This window comes from Hemicordylus capensis, chromosome 12, assembly GCF_027244095.1.
Source record: "Hemicordylus capensis ecotype Gifberg chromosome 12, rHemCap1.1.pri, whole genome shotgun sequence".
In the NCBI taxonomy this organism is placed as follows: Eukaryota; Metazoa; Chordata; class Lepidosauria; order Squamata; family Cordylidae; genus Hemicordylus; species Hemicordylus capensis.
The window spans coordinates 18,905,116-18,921,979 of NC_069668.1; the positions used below are offsets into that span (position 1 = coordinate 18,905,116).

General features: G+C 56.3%; 2 protein-coding genes across 7 annotated transcripts in view; one reads left to right on the top strand and one right to left on the bottom strand.

Moving 5' to 3' along the window:
* Positions 1-16,864, bottom strand: part of NF1 (neurofibromin 1) — a 167,228-nt gene that overhangs the window by 74,195 nt on the left and 76,169 nt on the right. The gene's annotated exons all lie outside the window — the stretch shown is intronic.
* On the top strand, positions 1,715-4,850 carry OMG (oligodendrocyte myelin glycoprotein). The gene is made up of 2 exons (XM_053274602.1): positions 1,715-1,998; positions 3,131-4,850. Exon 2 carries the CDS (start codon positions 3,137-3,139, stop codon positions 4,427-4,429), a length of 1,293 nt encoding a protein of 430 aa, XP_053130577.1. The 5' UTR covers positions 1,715-1,998; positions 3,131-3,136; the 3' UTR covers positions 4,430-4,850.

Here is a 16,864-nt window from a genome sequence, read left to right on the forward strand (position 1 = left end):
CCCAAGCCAAGGGAGAGGCAGCGCTGCAGGCACTCTGCAAACGCTGGAGGGGCTTCAGGCCACCCTTCCAAGGAGGCAGGACAAAAGCAGCTGGCGAAGAGGCATCTGAACTCCCCATGCGGTGGTTCACAAAGTCACTGGTCAAAAAAACTGGCCCGTTCCCGGGACTCCACGCAAGCAGCATGCCGGGTGTGTGTGTTCAGCGCCTTCAGGGGTGGGTGGGTTTCCCAACGCTGCCCCCGGCTGAAAGCCTGGTTGCCCCCCGCGCAGTGCGCTGAAGTGGGGGAGGCCGAAACGGAGCCCCTCCAATCTCACTGACGGTGCAAGACGGAAATGGGGCGGGGGGGAGGAGAGAGCTGGGAGCAGAGAGGAGCCAGTGGGACGTTTGCCACGGACTGCAGAGCAGCCAAGGCGATCTCACTGCCTGCGCCGAGGGAGCGGGGGGAGGAGGAGGACAGGCTCTCCAGGCACGCTCTGGACGCTCCAGCCCACCCACCCCCAAACACACACCCCGGCCACCTGCCTCAGGAGGAGGGGGCTGCTCAAAAGACCTCCTGAGCTCGGGGCTCCTCCACCTCCTGCCGCTCAGCAGGCCAGCCTCTTCCTGCTTGCGCCCCACCACCAACTCTGCCTTTCCCCACCTCTCCCGCCCCCCCCCCACCCGGCCACTCTTCTCCAACTCTTCCTGCAGGCATGGTTGGGGGGGGTGCTATCATTTTTATATCCCTCCCACCCCATGTGAAAAGCTCCCCGCCCGAAGCAAGACAGCAGACCAGCTAGTTTTTCATCTGCAGTTTCCGATCACTCCAGGGGGACCGAGGCTTCAAAGAGGAGGGTGGGAGGCTTCAAGAAGCCCCTTCCCCTCTGCTCTGCGCTGGCCTTGAAGCACAGCGGTGCTCGAGTGATGGGGGTCAGGCTGCGGCTCATCCACTGCAGGCCCCCCTCAGCATGGGCAAGCCCTTGGTGGGGGGCCCTGAGCGGCCTTTGCAGCACAAGGCCCTCCAGAAAACCTAACGCCAACTTTAGAAAAACCCCTACACACACAGGAGTTGCATGCAGAGGAAGCGGCCCCCTACGGAGCCAGGGCACTGGTCCAACTAGCTCAGCACTGACTGGCAGCAGCTCTCCAGGAACGCAAGCAGGAGGGAACCTTTCAGAGAGACAGGATGCTGCCCATATACTGAGTCAGACCCTTGGTCCATCTAGCTCAGGACTGTCTACCCCGACTGGCAGCGGCTTCTCCAAGGTGGCAGGCAGGCCTATCTTGAAGATGCTGCCAGGGAGGGAACTGGGAACCTTTGGGTGCTCTTCCCAGAGCGGCCCCATTATCCCCTGAGGGGGAATCCCTTCCAGTGCTCACACATGTGGTCTCCCATCCAAATGCAAAGTCGGGTGGCCTCTGCTTAGCAGAGGGGACCCTTCTGCCCCAGGAGCCGCTCTCCTCCCTGGGTCTTGCCCAGGCCTCCTGGGACTGTTTGGGGGAGGGGTGCCCACCCCTGAGCCCCGGGGAAGTCCCCACAGCTTTGGAACGCCGAGGGAAATGCCTGAATCAAAGCCCAGAAAGACAAGGCGGTTCAGCCAAACTCAAAGCGGAGGAGGGCAGCGGAAAAACCGCCCCGCTGACGGAGGAGGACGGAGGACTCGAAGCCGCCGCCAAGCCCAGGCCGGGGGTGGGCGGACAGGGGGGGGGGGAAGCAGTGTGGGAAGCCGGCCTGTGAAAAGCCCAGCCGGCCCCGTTCTGCCAAGTGTGCAGAACGTCGGAGTCAGCACCAGAGCGAGAGCTCTGCAGTCCTCCTCCTCCTCCTCCTCCGGCAGCGGCAGCAGCAGCAGCGGAGTGCTGATCAGGTGGTTGCAGGGCCCCTGGAAACAGCAGTAGGATGCAGCTGAGGAGGGAAAGCACAAGCCACAGAGCAGCGGCGGCCAGCCTGGAGAGCGAGCCGACCTCTGCGCTCCCCTCGCTCCCGGGAGCAATGCACTGAGGCTGCAGCGGGGACTCAGGTACGGGGGCCCCCCTTCCCTTCCCCTGGATCTTTGGGCCAAAAGCTGCTAAAATGCATGAGTGTGTGGAGAGAGAGAGAGAGAGAGAGAGAGAGAGAGAGAGAGAGAGAGAGAGAGAGAGAGAGAGAGAGGCTGGTGTGTGCTTGCTAAAATGCATGAGTGTGTGGAGAGAGAGAGAGAGAGAGAGAGAGAGAGAGAGAGAGAGAGGTGTGTGGCATTCATCTAGCCCAACCTGGCATTTCCCTGCACAAGGAAAGCGGCTGGGGAGACTGCCAGGACAGCTCATCTCCACGTCCATCAGGGTCAGGGGATGGACATCTTGCCAGGCTGGGGGAAGGTGGAAGGCAGCGAAGGGATGGGGCGGCGGCGGGGAGGTGGGAGACGAGACAGGCATCACTGGCGTTACATGGGCGCACAGGAGTCCTGTTGACGTGGGCTCCCACGGGGTGTGTCTGGGTTTTCTGGAAAGGCTGCTTTTGGAACTGGAGTGTCTTGTGGACAGCAGAGGCGACGGAACGGCTGCAGTGCTGCAGGGATTTTAAGACCGATTTTTCCCCATAGCCATTTCCGTCGCCAGCCCCCCCAGACACACATATATGAAATAAAATGGTGTGGGTGTGTGTGTGTGTGTGTGTGTGTGTGTGTGTGTGAGTATGGGAGCGAGAGAGAGAGATAATGAGTGAGAGAGAATACCCAAAAGGTAAACACAAGATGCAAATGGCTGTGCAGAGAAAACAGACATTGTATAACCCTTTGGAAGAGGCAAGCAGTTTAGGAAGAATGCTACCATTGGGAGCTTGAGATGGGTGCTGGCGGGGGTGTGTGTGGAAGAGTGGAAAGGAAAGGAAAGGAAAGGAAAGGAAAGGAAAGGAAAGGGGGGCGACAGAAAAGAGAGGAGCCTCTCTCAGCCTGACAGCAAGACAGTCGGAAGAAGCGCTCCTTTGTAAGTAAGCCGGTTTGGGCACCAGCAGGGGCACTGCCACGGGGATGCAGGGACGTGTGCTCGGTTTCTTGAAGCGTAACTCTTTCGGCAAGGCGGCGGAGAGCAGGCGAACCGGTTGATCCCAGCCCTCCGAACCGCACTCAGAGCCCGGGCACTAAATTGGGGATTTCTGTCTCCATCTGCTCCTAGGCAACCATGGCGAGCCGGTTCTGGAAGGCCTGGCCCTGCGTCCTGGCCCTGCTGGTCTGCCTCCCAGAGGCTCGGGGCGCTTGTCCTTCGGGCTGCCTGTGCTCAGGGAACGACAGACACGTGGACTGTTCCGGCAGAAACCTGACCGCACTGCCGCACGGGCTGCAGGACAACATCACCCACTTGAACCTGTCTCACAACCGTTTTGTGGACCTCGACCACCAGCTCACTCGCTTTGCCAATTTGCGGACCCTGGACGTCTCCCACAATGGGCTGCTGAACCTACCAGCTCACCTGCCTCGGTCCTTGTGGGAGATCTATGCCACCCACAACGCCATCAGGGTCCTGCAAAAGCTCGACACCGCGTACCAGTGGAACCTCAGAGTCCTCGATGTCTCCGGCAATCTGGTGGAAAGGGCCGTTCTCATCAACAACACCCTGAGCAGCCTCAGATACCTGAACCTCAGTAGCAACAAGCTCTGGACGGTCCCCACCAACATGCCTCACCACACAGAGACGGTGGATCTCTCCGACAACTTCTTGACACAAATCCTGCCCGGCACACTGGTGAGGCTCTCCCAACTCGCCCAACTCTACCTGCACAACAACAAGTTCACCTACATCCCTGACAGAGCTTTCGACCAGCTCGCTCGCCTGGAACTGCTAACGCTTTACAACAACCCGTGGTCCTGTGGCGAGGCTCTCTCGTATCTGCAGAGATGGATGAGAGAAACCTCCGCGACGGTCGTCGGGCCGCCGTGCTCGGAGGAGGCGGCCACATCCTGGAAGGGTGCCAGGCCATTCTCGGCCGCAACCTCCGCTGCAGAGAACCGCCTCCTTGTGAAAGCCATGAAGGCAGCAGAGCCAACTGGGCCTCCAATGACCACTGGGCCAAGCAAAACGGTGCACCCCCCATTTCGAATGGAAGAGGCCACTCTGGGTGCTACCGTGGGCCAGACGGTCACGTTTAGCAGCACGGACAGGCCGCTAGCTTTGTACCCGGAAGACCCGAGCACGGAGAAGCTGAACTCTTATGAAGCGGCAGCGGCCACACGCACCGTCTATATTCAAGACACAACCATTGTGAATTCAAGCACATCCACCACTCCCATGACCTTGAGCATCACCAGCGGGGTGCCAATCAACCACACCAAGAGGCCTCAGAGCACAACTGTTACTGTCAAGCGAGAGGAAGCGACCACCAAGGCTCAGCACCAGGTACCCTCCAAAGCAAACTTTGGGAAGGTGTCTTCAGTCTTCATCCTCCTCCTCAACGCGGTGGTGCTGGCATCTGGCTAAGGGGTTCTGCTTACGGGAATAAATTGCTTCATTCTTCAATAAAATGGTTGGGGGGCGGGGGAAACCACTCGCACACCCACAGCGATTCAAAAGCAACAGAAATGCCCATCTTCGATTCGGAACCACGACCCAACAGAAAGTAACTCTTCCTCAACAAAGACTGCACAAAATTATGTCTTGATAACTGAGCTGCTACTTACTTTATGTCTTACTGAGTTGAGAGAGAGAGAGAAGCCTAACTATCGAATAATATAATTGTTTTTATGAAATGTGCTCATTTTGTATTTACATTTTTAATTTTCTTCACACACACACACACACACACACACACACACACACACACACAAAATATATGAAAGATGTCAGTATTTTATGTATTGATTATGTATAGTTTTGTCATTAAACATCTGGAAAAGAAAAATACAAATGGCCTGGTCCATATCAAGTTTTTGTCTCTGATTTGCCCATCAGACTGTTAGGTAATATAAAAGTGGCCAGTCTTTACAAACAATATGCAACAGGGCAAGGGTTCTCAAACTCAGGTCCCCAGATGTCAAAAACCACAACCACACTGGCCTTTGGCTACTGTGGCTGGGGATTCTGGGAGTTGAAGTCCAACAACATCTGGGGATCAGCATTTGAGGAGCTCTGCAACAGGGAAAAGGAAGTGAGGGAACAGACACCCAAAACCTAAACTGATTATTATTTTGAGGCATTTGTGCACAAGTCAAATGTATGGAGAAATTTTAGTATGAAATGACCGTTTTAAATTATCTTCTTAAACATGTTTAAATGCACATGTGGTTAACCAGAGTTAATACTAACCACCGTTTCTTGCCTTAACTTTGGATAGACTATTAACCTGGAAAGCCTGGTTTAATCGGGGCTTCAAACCTGCCCACAGAGGGCATGTCCAGGGAGAGATCCCTTCCTGGTCGCTCTGCAAGCAGAAAGACTAGGAAACGCCTCTGCTCAGTGCAACTGTGAGACTTAACTGTAATTCGCTGAAACCATCACTTGCAAACCCACTGCGAGTCAGAGTCGCAGATCCTTGTTTTAGATGTCCCAAAGTAACCGTTAATCCCAGCGTTAGAGAAAACATGGTTGGGCATTGTGTCTGTACCAGTCCTTAGCAGCCACGGCTCAGGGAATCAACAGGCCAGCTGATCAAATTCCAGGCATTAGGCTTAAGAGGTCACCTGACAGTCTGTGAGTCCGTGTGGCCCCCTGCCACCATCAACTTTGCAGTGCCTGGACCAATATGAACTAAATCAGGTACAGTTGTAGGGACACAGGAAGCTGCCATATACTGAGTCAGACCATTGGTCTATCTCGCTCAGTATTGTCTTCACAGACTGACAGCGGCTTCTCCCAGGTTGCAGGCAGGAGTCTCTCTCCCAGCCCTATCCTGTTGGAGATGCTGCCAGGGAGGGAACTTGGGACCTTCTGCTCTTCCCAGAGCGGCTCCATCCCCTAAGAGGGGAATCTCTTCCGGTGCTCACACATCAAGTCTCCCATTCATGTGCAACCAGGACGGACCCTGCTTAGCAAAGGGGACAAGGCATGCTTGCGACCACCAGACCAGCTTTCCTCTCCTAAAAAGATCTCAAGTACAGAGCCAGGAAAGATCTTAGGGAATATAGGAAGCTGCCATATACTGAGTCAGACCCTTGGTCCACCTAGCTCAGTATTGTCTACCCAGACTGGCAGCAGCGGCTTCTCCAAGGTTGCAGGCAGGAGTCTCTCTCCCAGCCCTCTCTCCTTGGAGATGCTGCCAGGGAGGGAACTTGGAACCTTAGATGTTCTTCCCAGAGCGGCTCCATCATCCCCTGAGGGGAATCTCTTACAGTGCTCACACTTCTAGTCTCCCTTTCATATGCAACCAGGGCAGACCCTGCTTAGCTAAGGGGACAAGTCATGCTTGCGACCACCGGACCAGCTCTCCTCTCCACATAGGGACACCTCAAGGGCATAGTTTGTGATTATGTCAGCCATCCCAATTCAAGATGGAGGATGCATAAACACTTGAGGCACAAGTGGGCTAACTTGTGAACTACATAACCGATGTAAACCAAATTTGCTATAGCTGTAGGATTACAGGGATGCCACTATGGAATAGTGTGTGATGATGTCATCCACCCTGATCCAAGATGGCAGATGTTTGAACCTTTGAGGTGCAAGAGAGCAAACTTGTGGCCCTCGATATGTACCAAATTTAGTCCAGTTGTGGAGACAGTGAAAGGAAAAAAGGCAAATTAGTTCTTACTAGAACAACTCGCTGTATTCGTGGATTATCTCTTCTGATAGTGATTCAGCAGGCTCATAACTGTAGCCACAAATGCATAATTTGACCCATCATTTGACAGAGCCGACACTAAGCTATGCAAAGTGAGGGGATTAGACCATCCCGTCCACGTCCTCCCAGCAGACCATCACATGGGCAGAGGCAGTAATTCAGCAGGACAGCACCTGCTTTACATGCAGAAAGTCCCGGGCTTGAATCCTGGCATCGCTGGATAATGCTGAGCCTAGCTAGGCCCCTGCCTGAAACCACAGAGAGCTGCTGCCAGTCAATGTTGACGATACTGAGCCAGTTGCACCAAGGGCCAGACGCAACGGTTCAAAAATGGGGCCAACACACAGGAAGCCGAATACCCGCAAGCCCTAATGGCTCCATCGGGACGTGAGAACCAAACGGTACAGACTGCGCAGCCGGGGCACACACTTGGCCCTGGGAAAACAGGATGGCACAGCAAGAGGGTGACGGGGCAGGGTGGGAAACCACAACCCGGATCCCATCCAGACACACAGCCTTGAAGGACGGCCCACGGCTCAACTCTGTCTGGATGGCCTTCATCACGGAACTGGTTCCATTCCCAGAGAGGAAGGCATCCTTATGCCTTGGGAGAGAAATGATGCAAGGGCAATCTGCCCACTGTAAGGGGTATACAGAATGCCGCCTCCTGCTGAAGCATCTCTGCCATCAGCAAACCGTTCTGGGGGGAAAGATTCCTCAGATGCTGCAGCCATGAACGAGGGCGGGTGCTTTCCCTGGAAATGGGATGGGACACACACACACACACACGGGACTTGGCACAGGCAGCTGCTGAACCAACACACTTCAGCTGAACCGCCAGGAGGAGGAGCACATTCCAGTTTACTGGCTTGGAAAAGGCGCTGAGCACCCCATGGAGAAGCCCTTCCTTCTCCCGGGGATCGAATGCTGAGGCCTGCTGAGGCCGTGGAAGGGAACTGCGGACATCCATGCAGGCTGCTCTCCCTTGGCATGAGGCTGCAAAGGCCCGGACTGTGGGGAATGCCAATGTCCCGAGCCCCGCGCTCAAAAGGGTTGGCAACGGGGTGGCCCGGCAGCCGCCCGGTTCCTGCTTGGCAGCTCCACACACACACACACACCCGCTTGCATTCGGCAGCAGCTATTTCCATGGTTACCGTGGGCACTGGAGGCTTCAAAAGGGGAGGCCGGGTTCTGCATTAAGGCCAGCCGCTTTTTCCTCCAAGCTTCAAGGGAAGTGGGCTGGCCAGCTCCAACCGGGGTGCCCCACTCACCAAGCAAGCCTGGAAACCCCAGGGACCAGAGTGGGGCTGCCGGCTCACCTAGGCTGGGACGGTGGCGCGGGGAGAGTGTCAAAAGAGCCTTCCCCATCCAGCCCACTTCCTCCGAGCTGCTTTCAAGGTGGAGGGGAAACTGTCAGAAGGCGCAAGCCCCACACCACTCCTTGCACTTGCCTCCACACCGCCCTCAGCAGAGGAAGCACACCCATCGGGGACCTTCAGGCCTAGCCCGGCGTCAGATCCCGGGCAAGGCGGGCAGGGCGCGTTCAAATGGCCAGAGGCTGAGAAAATGGCAATGGGCGAATATTCCACTTCAGGGACAAGCGAGTCAACACGACACACTCACCTGCATCAACAAGTCCTTACCGTTGACAGAAGGACGTAAGGACAGCCCAGCTGGATCAGGCCCAAGGGGGCCCTCTCTAGTCCAGCCTCCTGTTCCCCACAGTGGCCCACCAGATGCCTCAGGGGAGCCCACAGGCAAGGGATGAAGGCAGGGCCTCTCTCCTGCTGCTGTTGCTCCCCTGCAACTGGTCTTCAGAGGCATCTTGCCGGGCTCAAACATGTTGAAGCAATTCAACGAATGCAGGCCTCCTCAAACTGGGGTTTCCAGAAGTCGCTGAACTACAACTCCCATCATCCCCATCCACAATGGCCTTTGGCTGTGGATGAAGGGATCTGTAGTTCACCAACATCTGGGGACCCCCTTCAGGAGCTGCTTAAACTCAACAGCCCCATACCGTCCACCCACTGGCTGACATCAACTGAATTACTCCCAAGTAATCCTACTGAAACTAAGTCAACCTTTAACGTAAGTCCTGAGTAGTACCACTGACTAACAGGACATCAGCTGCTCTTGCAGATACTTGTTGATGAGGCTTTCAGCGACTGGATACTTCCCGAAACCTTTGAAAGACCTATTTTTTATTTAAAACAATATTTACTTTAGATTATCCGAGGGCAAACAAGGAAGCCAGCCCTTTGTGAGCAGCGGCCGGCTGACATCACGCCAGAGGAGGACATAAGTGGCAGCCTCTGATGTTTCTGCCCAGTGTTCCCAGCGCCTGAGCAGCAGGACAAGCCACAGAGCTGCACCCGATCTCTTGGCACCAGGATCTGGAAGCAAGAGGACTGGAACTGGACACAGCGATCCAATTGCTTCACTGTGTAAGTGGTCCGACCGGGCCCCTAAGAGCATCGGTGGCCCACTTTCTGTCTTTATTCCAAGGGCAACCGAGACGTTCCTGGCAAAGAGCTCTCTTTGGAACCCCCCCCCATCAGGCCAATGGTCAATGGACCAGGCTAATGGTCCATCTAGCTCTGCCTTGTCTACCCTGACTGGCAGCAACTCTTCAAGGTTCGGGGCAGGAGCCTTTCCCAGCCCTGCCAAGGGATGCTGCCAGGGAGTCAACCCGCCCTGCCACTGAGCTGCAGCCCCATCCCCTAAGGGGAAGCATCTAACCAGGGTTCCCGCTAACCGGAATTCCCAGATGTCCTTCACTACAACTCCCAGCATCCCCAGCTGCAATGGCCTTTGGCAGGCTGGGGGGAACTATGGGAGTTGTCGTCGTCCACATCTGGGAATTCCTGTCCGAGGGGACACTGGTACTCAGAGGTCGTCTCCCATCCCAGGTGGGCCCTGCTGAGCAAAGCAGAGAAGCCACAGGTGCTCCCACCGGGCCAGCTCCCCTCCCCAAGAGGAGATTGCGTGTGCCCACCCAGCTGGTCTTCTTGGTCTTCAAGTGCAAGGAGGAAACAGTGACAAGCCAGCCAGGACCCACCCAGAGGCTAGTGCAGAGACAGCAACCTGCCCCCTTGCAGCCCTGGAAGCATCGGGCCAGCGGCTTGGCTGAGAGAATCCCGCCACCCCCAGCTGGAGAGGGAAAGATGCCCGGATCTGCTGCAGGCTTGCAGAAAATCTAAGCCCAGCTGGGATTCCTTGAGAGCAGCCGGATTGGTGGCCAGGCTGTGCACAGACTCTCTTTTCCGATTCCTGCTAATGACGAGTCAACAGCAGAATCCGAAGCGAACCAAGTCGTAGTTGTACCGGGATATTTGGAGAAATGGGGCTCCAAAGCAGGAAAACGAAGGCGCCTTTCATCCTGGGATGGCTGATAGAATTGTTCTTGTCCCCAAGGGTAGCTCTGATCAAGGTAATATTGGACAGTCACCCAACTAAATGGTCTTACCTAATTATGCGACTTTAAATCTTATTTAAAAATAAGAATTACAGTAATTAATCTTTAATTTAGAATATTAATGTTTATTGTATTCTATCAACTTGCAATACACATTCATATCTAATCCTAAATCTGAATGTTGGTTGTAAAGCACAGTTAAGAGAGGCATATTTAAATCTAGAGTATAAATTAATTTAACAGCCAACAAGTTAGTGACGGGAAAACTGGACAGAAATCACTCCCGTACCACTCTCTTCCACGTCTCCATATTACTTAATGTCAATTTAACTGACTATTGTGCCAACTCATCTGTTTACCTTGAGTTGATTGTGCTTGTCCCGATACGGATAAAACTGAGCAATTGCCCTCATATCATCGACAATGTTATCCATCCTTGCTCTGATTGTGATCAGAGAAGTGAGCTTCTCTGAAGCGAACATGCTCTGGTTTAGAGTGGCCATGCCCTCCAGAATTTCGGATTCACCCGGATTTTAAGCATCTCACCCAGATTTGCCCAGATTTCAGCATTCATTTAAAGAAAAGAAGAAAATAAGCTCTAGCCCTTATAGAAGCACAGTTCTGGAGCAAAGCATGCAGTCACTCTTTTGCTCAAACGTTATTTACTGAGAGGGAAAATCAGAAGAGTCCTTTGCTCCAGATGCATGGAGTTTAAAAGCACAATCATAGAAGCCTGGTTAGAATGTATATCAAAAGAAGAGGAAAGGTACCACGAAGTCCAGGAGGATGCCAGCATGGCTAACCCGTAAAGCAGAGGAAGCTATAAAGGGGAAGAAAACTTCCTTCAGAAATTGGAAGGAATTCTGCCCAAACGTGAGAACAGAAAGGAACACTAACTCTGGTGAAATAAATGCAAGGAGACAATAACGGAGGCGAAAAGAGAGTTTGAGGAACATTTGGCTAAAAGCATCAGGGGGAATAACAAAAGCTTATTTAAATACATCAGAAGCAGGAAACCTGCCAGAGAGGCGGTTGGTCTGTTCGATGAGGGGGGAGTAAAAGGGATTATTGAGGAGGATATGGAGACTGTCATCCTTCTGGGTGGTGGCAGTGGAGCAGGGTACTTAATAAAAATATATGAGAAGCCCAACGTGACCGACAGTTCCCTGCCAAAAGTGGCAGACAAAAGTACGTCCTTTCCTGCAGATGCAACTTTCAGCACTGGCTGTTGCTTTCGGTGTGTTCATTGCTGCTGGCCAGAGGGACAGAGTCTGAGTGGGGAATAGCAGGGCCTATGACGCCACCCACTTCCTAGCCGAGAGGTTGTCTCTGCTGAGGTTCCCGGATGCACCCCACGGTCTCCCCATCTCCCATCCCGACACCAGCTTCCCATCCCATTCTGGGCCCAGCACCCACTCGGGCTTCTTGCTAGATCCACGGCCTGCCACCTTCCCCTCTCCAGCTCTCTCTCCTCCAAACGGCTGCTGGAAAAGGCGCCTGGGGGTTTTCTGCCTTGGTCGATCCTCTCGTCCAGGCTGTGCCCCGACTACAATCCAAGGCAGCGAGATTGGGCTCACTGGGACTGTGCTGCTCTCCCAATAAGGTTCAAGCGAGACGTGCACCACAGTCCTGCTTTGATGCAAGCAGCCTCTGGGGCCTGTTGGCTTCCCTTTTGGTTTTCAAGCCACAAGGCAACTTTGGCAACCCCCACTTGGCCAGCAGCGACCATGGGCAGACCCCACCACACCGCGGGACATCGCAGGACACAACGGGGCCCTGGCTGTTGGGAAACCCTCAAGGACAGGAAGGACCCATGTGTCCCCAAGGGGGCCTGGGAGGGATCAAGCAGCTGTGAGGGGGCTGGCTCCCAGCAGAGCAACCCTGAATTCTGTTGGAATTTTCTATGTTCCTTATACAGGGGCAGGATGCAGTTCCGTCTATTCTTTGCCTCCATTCTACTGCTTAGTGGGCTTGGTTGCATTCATTCTCTGCAACACATCACTACCGTGCCTAGCGCCAGCCATGCCGTCACCACAAGGCCTGCCACTGCCTCTACTGAGCCTGCCGCCACCAGCACCAGGCCTGCCACCAGCCACACTGCCGCCGCCACCACCGGGCCTGCTGCCACCCCCGGGCCCACCGCCAGCCACAATGCCACCGGGCCCGCCGCCACCAGCACCAGGCCTGCCACCACCAGCACCGGGCCTGCCACCAGCCACAATGCCACAAGGCCTGCCACAAGGCCTGCTGCCACCCCCAGGCCCACTGCCAGCCACAATGCCACCAGGCCTGCTGCCACCACTGGGCCTACCACCAGCCACGCTGCCACCACCACCACCAAGCCTGCTGCCAGCAACGCTGCCACCCCCGAGCCTCCTAATGGCCCAACCCGACACTCCACCGTGCGCCCCGCCAGCAGCACCCCCACCCTTCCCCTCGTCTCTGCTCACGGCACCACGCGCCCTCCTGCCCACACCACACTGCCTTCCGCCAGCACTGCTGCTGTGCCTTCCCCCAGCCCAACACCCAACACCACTCAGCCCTGGCCCGAGTCCACCAGGACACATGCGACCCAGGCTCAGAAGAAGACCACCCCTAACAAGGTCGCTGCCCTCCCAACGCCGCCACGCTTCGCACTCATGTTGCTGGCCGTTTCTGTCCTGGCCGTGTGAGCAACAACTTCTCCGTTTGGGGAGGGGGGCTCTCTCTTCCCGGCTACCAAGCACGCCGGCCATCCTGCCCAACTGACCCAGAGGCTGGCCTTGAAGGAAAGAGGAGCCACAGCCAAGATGGAGGCCAGAGGCTGGTGGGTTATTGGAAGCCCCCAACGCCGAGATGGCTCCCTCCCTCCGAACACAGCATCAATGCCTTCCGAGAGCCTCTGCTCCTGCTTAACTGTTGCCAAGGAGGGCAGTTGCCAGACCTGATGCTTGGCCTTTAATATAATTCCGTCACTGAGTGATGGCCTTTGTTCTATAAAGTTGTGGGTTTTTTAAAAATGCCATGAGGGTAGGAAGGGAGGCGGGGGGGGCAGGGGAGGTTCTGCTGCAGCGACTGTTAGGTGGTGCGATGCTAGGTGCCCCAGGTGGATGCTAGTCTGAGCATGAGGCCTCTCGGAGGAGGAGCAGGAGCAGACTCAGAGGGAAGTATTGTGGATCTTAGGGTCCCAGAGAAGCCAGAGCTTGTCAACGTAGGAAGCCGCCATATACTGAGTCAGGCCCTTGGTCCATCTTGCTCAGTATTGCCTACACGGACTGGCAGCGGCGTCTCCAAGGTCGCAGACAGGAATCTCTCCCAGCCCTATCCTGAAGATGCCGTCATGGAGGGGACTTGGAACCTTCTGCATGTAAGCAGGAAGGTCCTCTTCCCAGAGCAGTCCCATCCCTTGGAGGGAATCTCTTCCAGCGCTCCCACATGTAGTCACCCATCCAAATGCAAACCTGGGCAGACCCTGCTTAGCAAAGGGGGCAATTCACGCTTGCTACCACAAGACCAGCTCTCCACTCTGCAATCTGGACTGAAGCCCTGGGAGGTATTAGTCTCCCTATACTAGGAACATAGGAAGCTGCCTTTCTACTGAGTCAGACCTTGGGTCCACTTAGCTCAAGACTGTCTACCCAGACTGGCAGCGGCTTCTCCAAGGGTGCAGGAGGAGTCTCTCTCTCGGCCCCATCAGGAAATGCCACCAGGGAGGCCACTGGGAACCTTCTGCTCTTCCCAGAGAGGCCCCATCGCCCCCTCAGGGGAATCTCTTCCAGTGCACGGACACGCGGTCTCCCATCCAAATGCAAACCAGGGCAGACCCTGCTGAGCAAAGGGGGGCCATTCACGCCAGCTCTCCTCTGCTGCAACTCTGCTGCACTTAGCCCCTTGGGAGAACCATGGGACCCTGAGGCTCCAGCTCCCCCAGAAGTGGAGCCGACGCCAAAGCAGGGCTGTGTTCCAGCACCAGAGCCTTTGTGGGTTGGGGGTGGGGGTGTGTGTTGTAGGTTTAGTCGGGAGGGCAGAGGAGTCAGCAAAAAGGCCTGCCTTGGACTGGGGCCAGGACCCCCTGCCTCCCACCACCCCCCGGCCCAAAACGGACCTGGCTGGCTCGACAGCTTCCCCATGGAGCTCCTGGCTCCAGCTGCTGCAGCCTCCCCCAAGCTGACGCAGGCCCGGGTGAGGACGAGGGGCAGAGACAGTCTGGGCCGGCCACGTAGTAATGGTGGGTGGGAAGGAAGGAAGGAGGACCTGCCCCTTTGAAAAGGCAGCCGGAGCTGGTGGCTAAGCCGCCCGAATGTGTGGGCCGGCAGGTGCTGGGGGTGGGGGGAGAGGGGAGGACGCCGTGGGCCATGCAATCTCCGTAGCTGGCCCAACGACACTCTCCATTTCGCCGGGGGGTGGGGGGTGGGCCTGTGGACCATTGGAGGAGGGAACTGTGGACTCTGTCGGTGGCAGCTGGAAAGGCCTCACAGGGACGAGGTCTCCAGATCCCTGCTGCAGCGGAGAGGGCCTACCCCCCTCCCCCTCTTGCCTGGGGGCGGCTCCTCAGGGGCATCTGGTGGGCCACTGTGGGGAACAGGAGGCTGGGCTTGATCCTACAGCAGGTCTTCAGCTTCGGCTTGGTCAGGTGCCACCTGTGGGAGGGGGGCTCGGCCGTCTTCCCCCAGACCGAGCGCCTGACAGATGAGGCCAGGCCTGCAAGCAAGAGCCGGCCTGGAGGGCACTTCCAGACTCACGTCTTGCCCACCATCTCCGCCTACATGTTTGTTTAGCAAGCAGGAACAAAACGCCTGTTGTTCAGGGGAAAGGGATCCGTCGTGCCTGGCTTGGTTCACTTGCATTCAGCACGGCCGGAGTGAAGCCCCTGGCGTGACCAGCTGACGGCTCCACTGCTGCCGCCGCCGCCGCCTCCTCCGCGCCCCTCGGGCAAAACCAGCCCTCCTGCTGGCCAGTGGCATGCAAGGCTTCCCCAAGAGGGAGATTTTCCGCAGGGAGAATGCCACCTGCCAGCTGGCCTTGAGCCACGGAGGCGACCTACAAACTGGCCTCAACAGGGATGCCCAACTTCTCTTCGCAGGGCTGGGCAGCTGGCAGGAGGAGCAGCACCAGGACCCACTGCCCTGTCCTCTATCCCACAGTGAGGAAATATTGGCATCCGATTCCTGTAGGCTGCCCTAACCCCACAGCATTGGGTGAAGCCTAGGCAGTCCTTCTGGGAGCCACTCCAACTGTGCTTTTGCAGCAAAGCAGGAAAAGGGGGGGGTCTTCCCTCCGGAGCCCAGCCTGGGCATTCCACCACCCTGGGGGTACGGAGTGGGGGGGAAAGGTATGTTTTGCCCCCTGGGATCCTGCAGCCTGCTCCCAGTCATCTCTCCTTGGGGCATGAAGCCCCAACAGCCCTTCGGGAGTTCAGAAGCCCACAATGACCCTCCAGGCACTTGGGCTGCAGAGAGCGGTCTCCTTCACCCAGTTCAAGCCGGTGGTGGGAAGCTGGGATTTCTACAGCCTGCCAACCTCCCTGGCATCTAAATGCTTGCTTAAATCAAGAGGGCTTCCCTAGGCAGAAACATAGGAAGCGGCCTTCTACGGAGTCAGACCCTTAGTCCATCTAGCTCAGCATGGTCCGCACAGACTGGCAGTGGCTCCTCCAAGGCGGCAGGCAGGAGTATGTCTCAGTTCTCTTTTGGAGATGCCACCAGGGAGGGCACTTGGCGCCTAGATGCTCTTCCCAGAGCAGCCCCAGTATCCTCGAGGGGAATGTCTTCCAGCGCTCACACATCAAGTCTCCCATTCAAATGCAAACCAAGGCAGACCCTGCTCAGCCAAGGGGGCCGTTCACGCTGGCCACCGCCAGACCAGCTCTCCCCTCATGCCCGACGTCTTCATGCCTGCTGCCGGCTTGAGCAGCTCTGTGTTCCAGCCAAGAGCTCAAGGGAGAAGACGGAGATTCGGTGCCGCAGAACCCACATAAGAGCGAAAGAGGATCTTTAGCTCTGAACTTTGCCATGCACTCGGTGTGCACCACAGGACGGCTTTGTGAGCCACCATGAAACCCCCAAAGAGGAAGCCAGAGGGGATCACATCGCAGGCAGGAGAGACCGGTGGGGGGGGGAGCACAAACACACCCTTGCGGGAGATGGGCCCAACTTTACCCTTCCCCTATTTCCCCCCTTGGAGTGAGCTGGGCTGCTGCCCTGGCCTCCGAGAGCCAAGGAGGAGACGGTTTCTACGTCAGGCTTAGAAATGGGTGTTGAAGACTAGTACCCCTAGGGGTTCAGGAAAGGCGGCTCTGCCCCTCCTCCAAGTCTATGCCCCCTGTCCAAGCACCTCCCACTCCAATAATGCACTGGGAGAGGTCTGCTCTCAGGAGCCCGTCTTCCAGAAAGTCATCCACCCAGCAGCCACAACGTTAGCTTGAGCCCCTCCAGCTCACCAGAGCAGAGCGCGATCACATGATGCAGCCCATCTGCTGGGGAAGTGGAGCCTGGAGAGCTCGCATCTCGAGCGCTGGCGTCACACAAAATGGCAGGAAGTTCCACCGGGGCATGGAGAAAACCGAAGTCCCCCATGCTGCTGCACATACACACCCCCAGCCCCGAGTGGCACGTAGGCCTCGAGACAGCAACCCGTGCCCGCTGGCGGGGGAAATTATATACCCACAAGGAGAACAGGGAGCCCAAAATAGACCTGAATTGTCACATGGGAAGCAATGCCGTTTACACTTACACTTACACACACA

Excerpts from the sequence above, each read along its gene's own strand:
- OMG (XM_053274602.1), top strand. The coding sequence starts at position 3,137 with ATGGCGAGCCGGTTCTGGAAGGCCTGGCCCTGCGTCCTGGCCCTGCTG.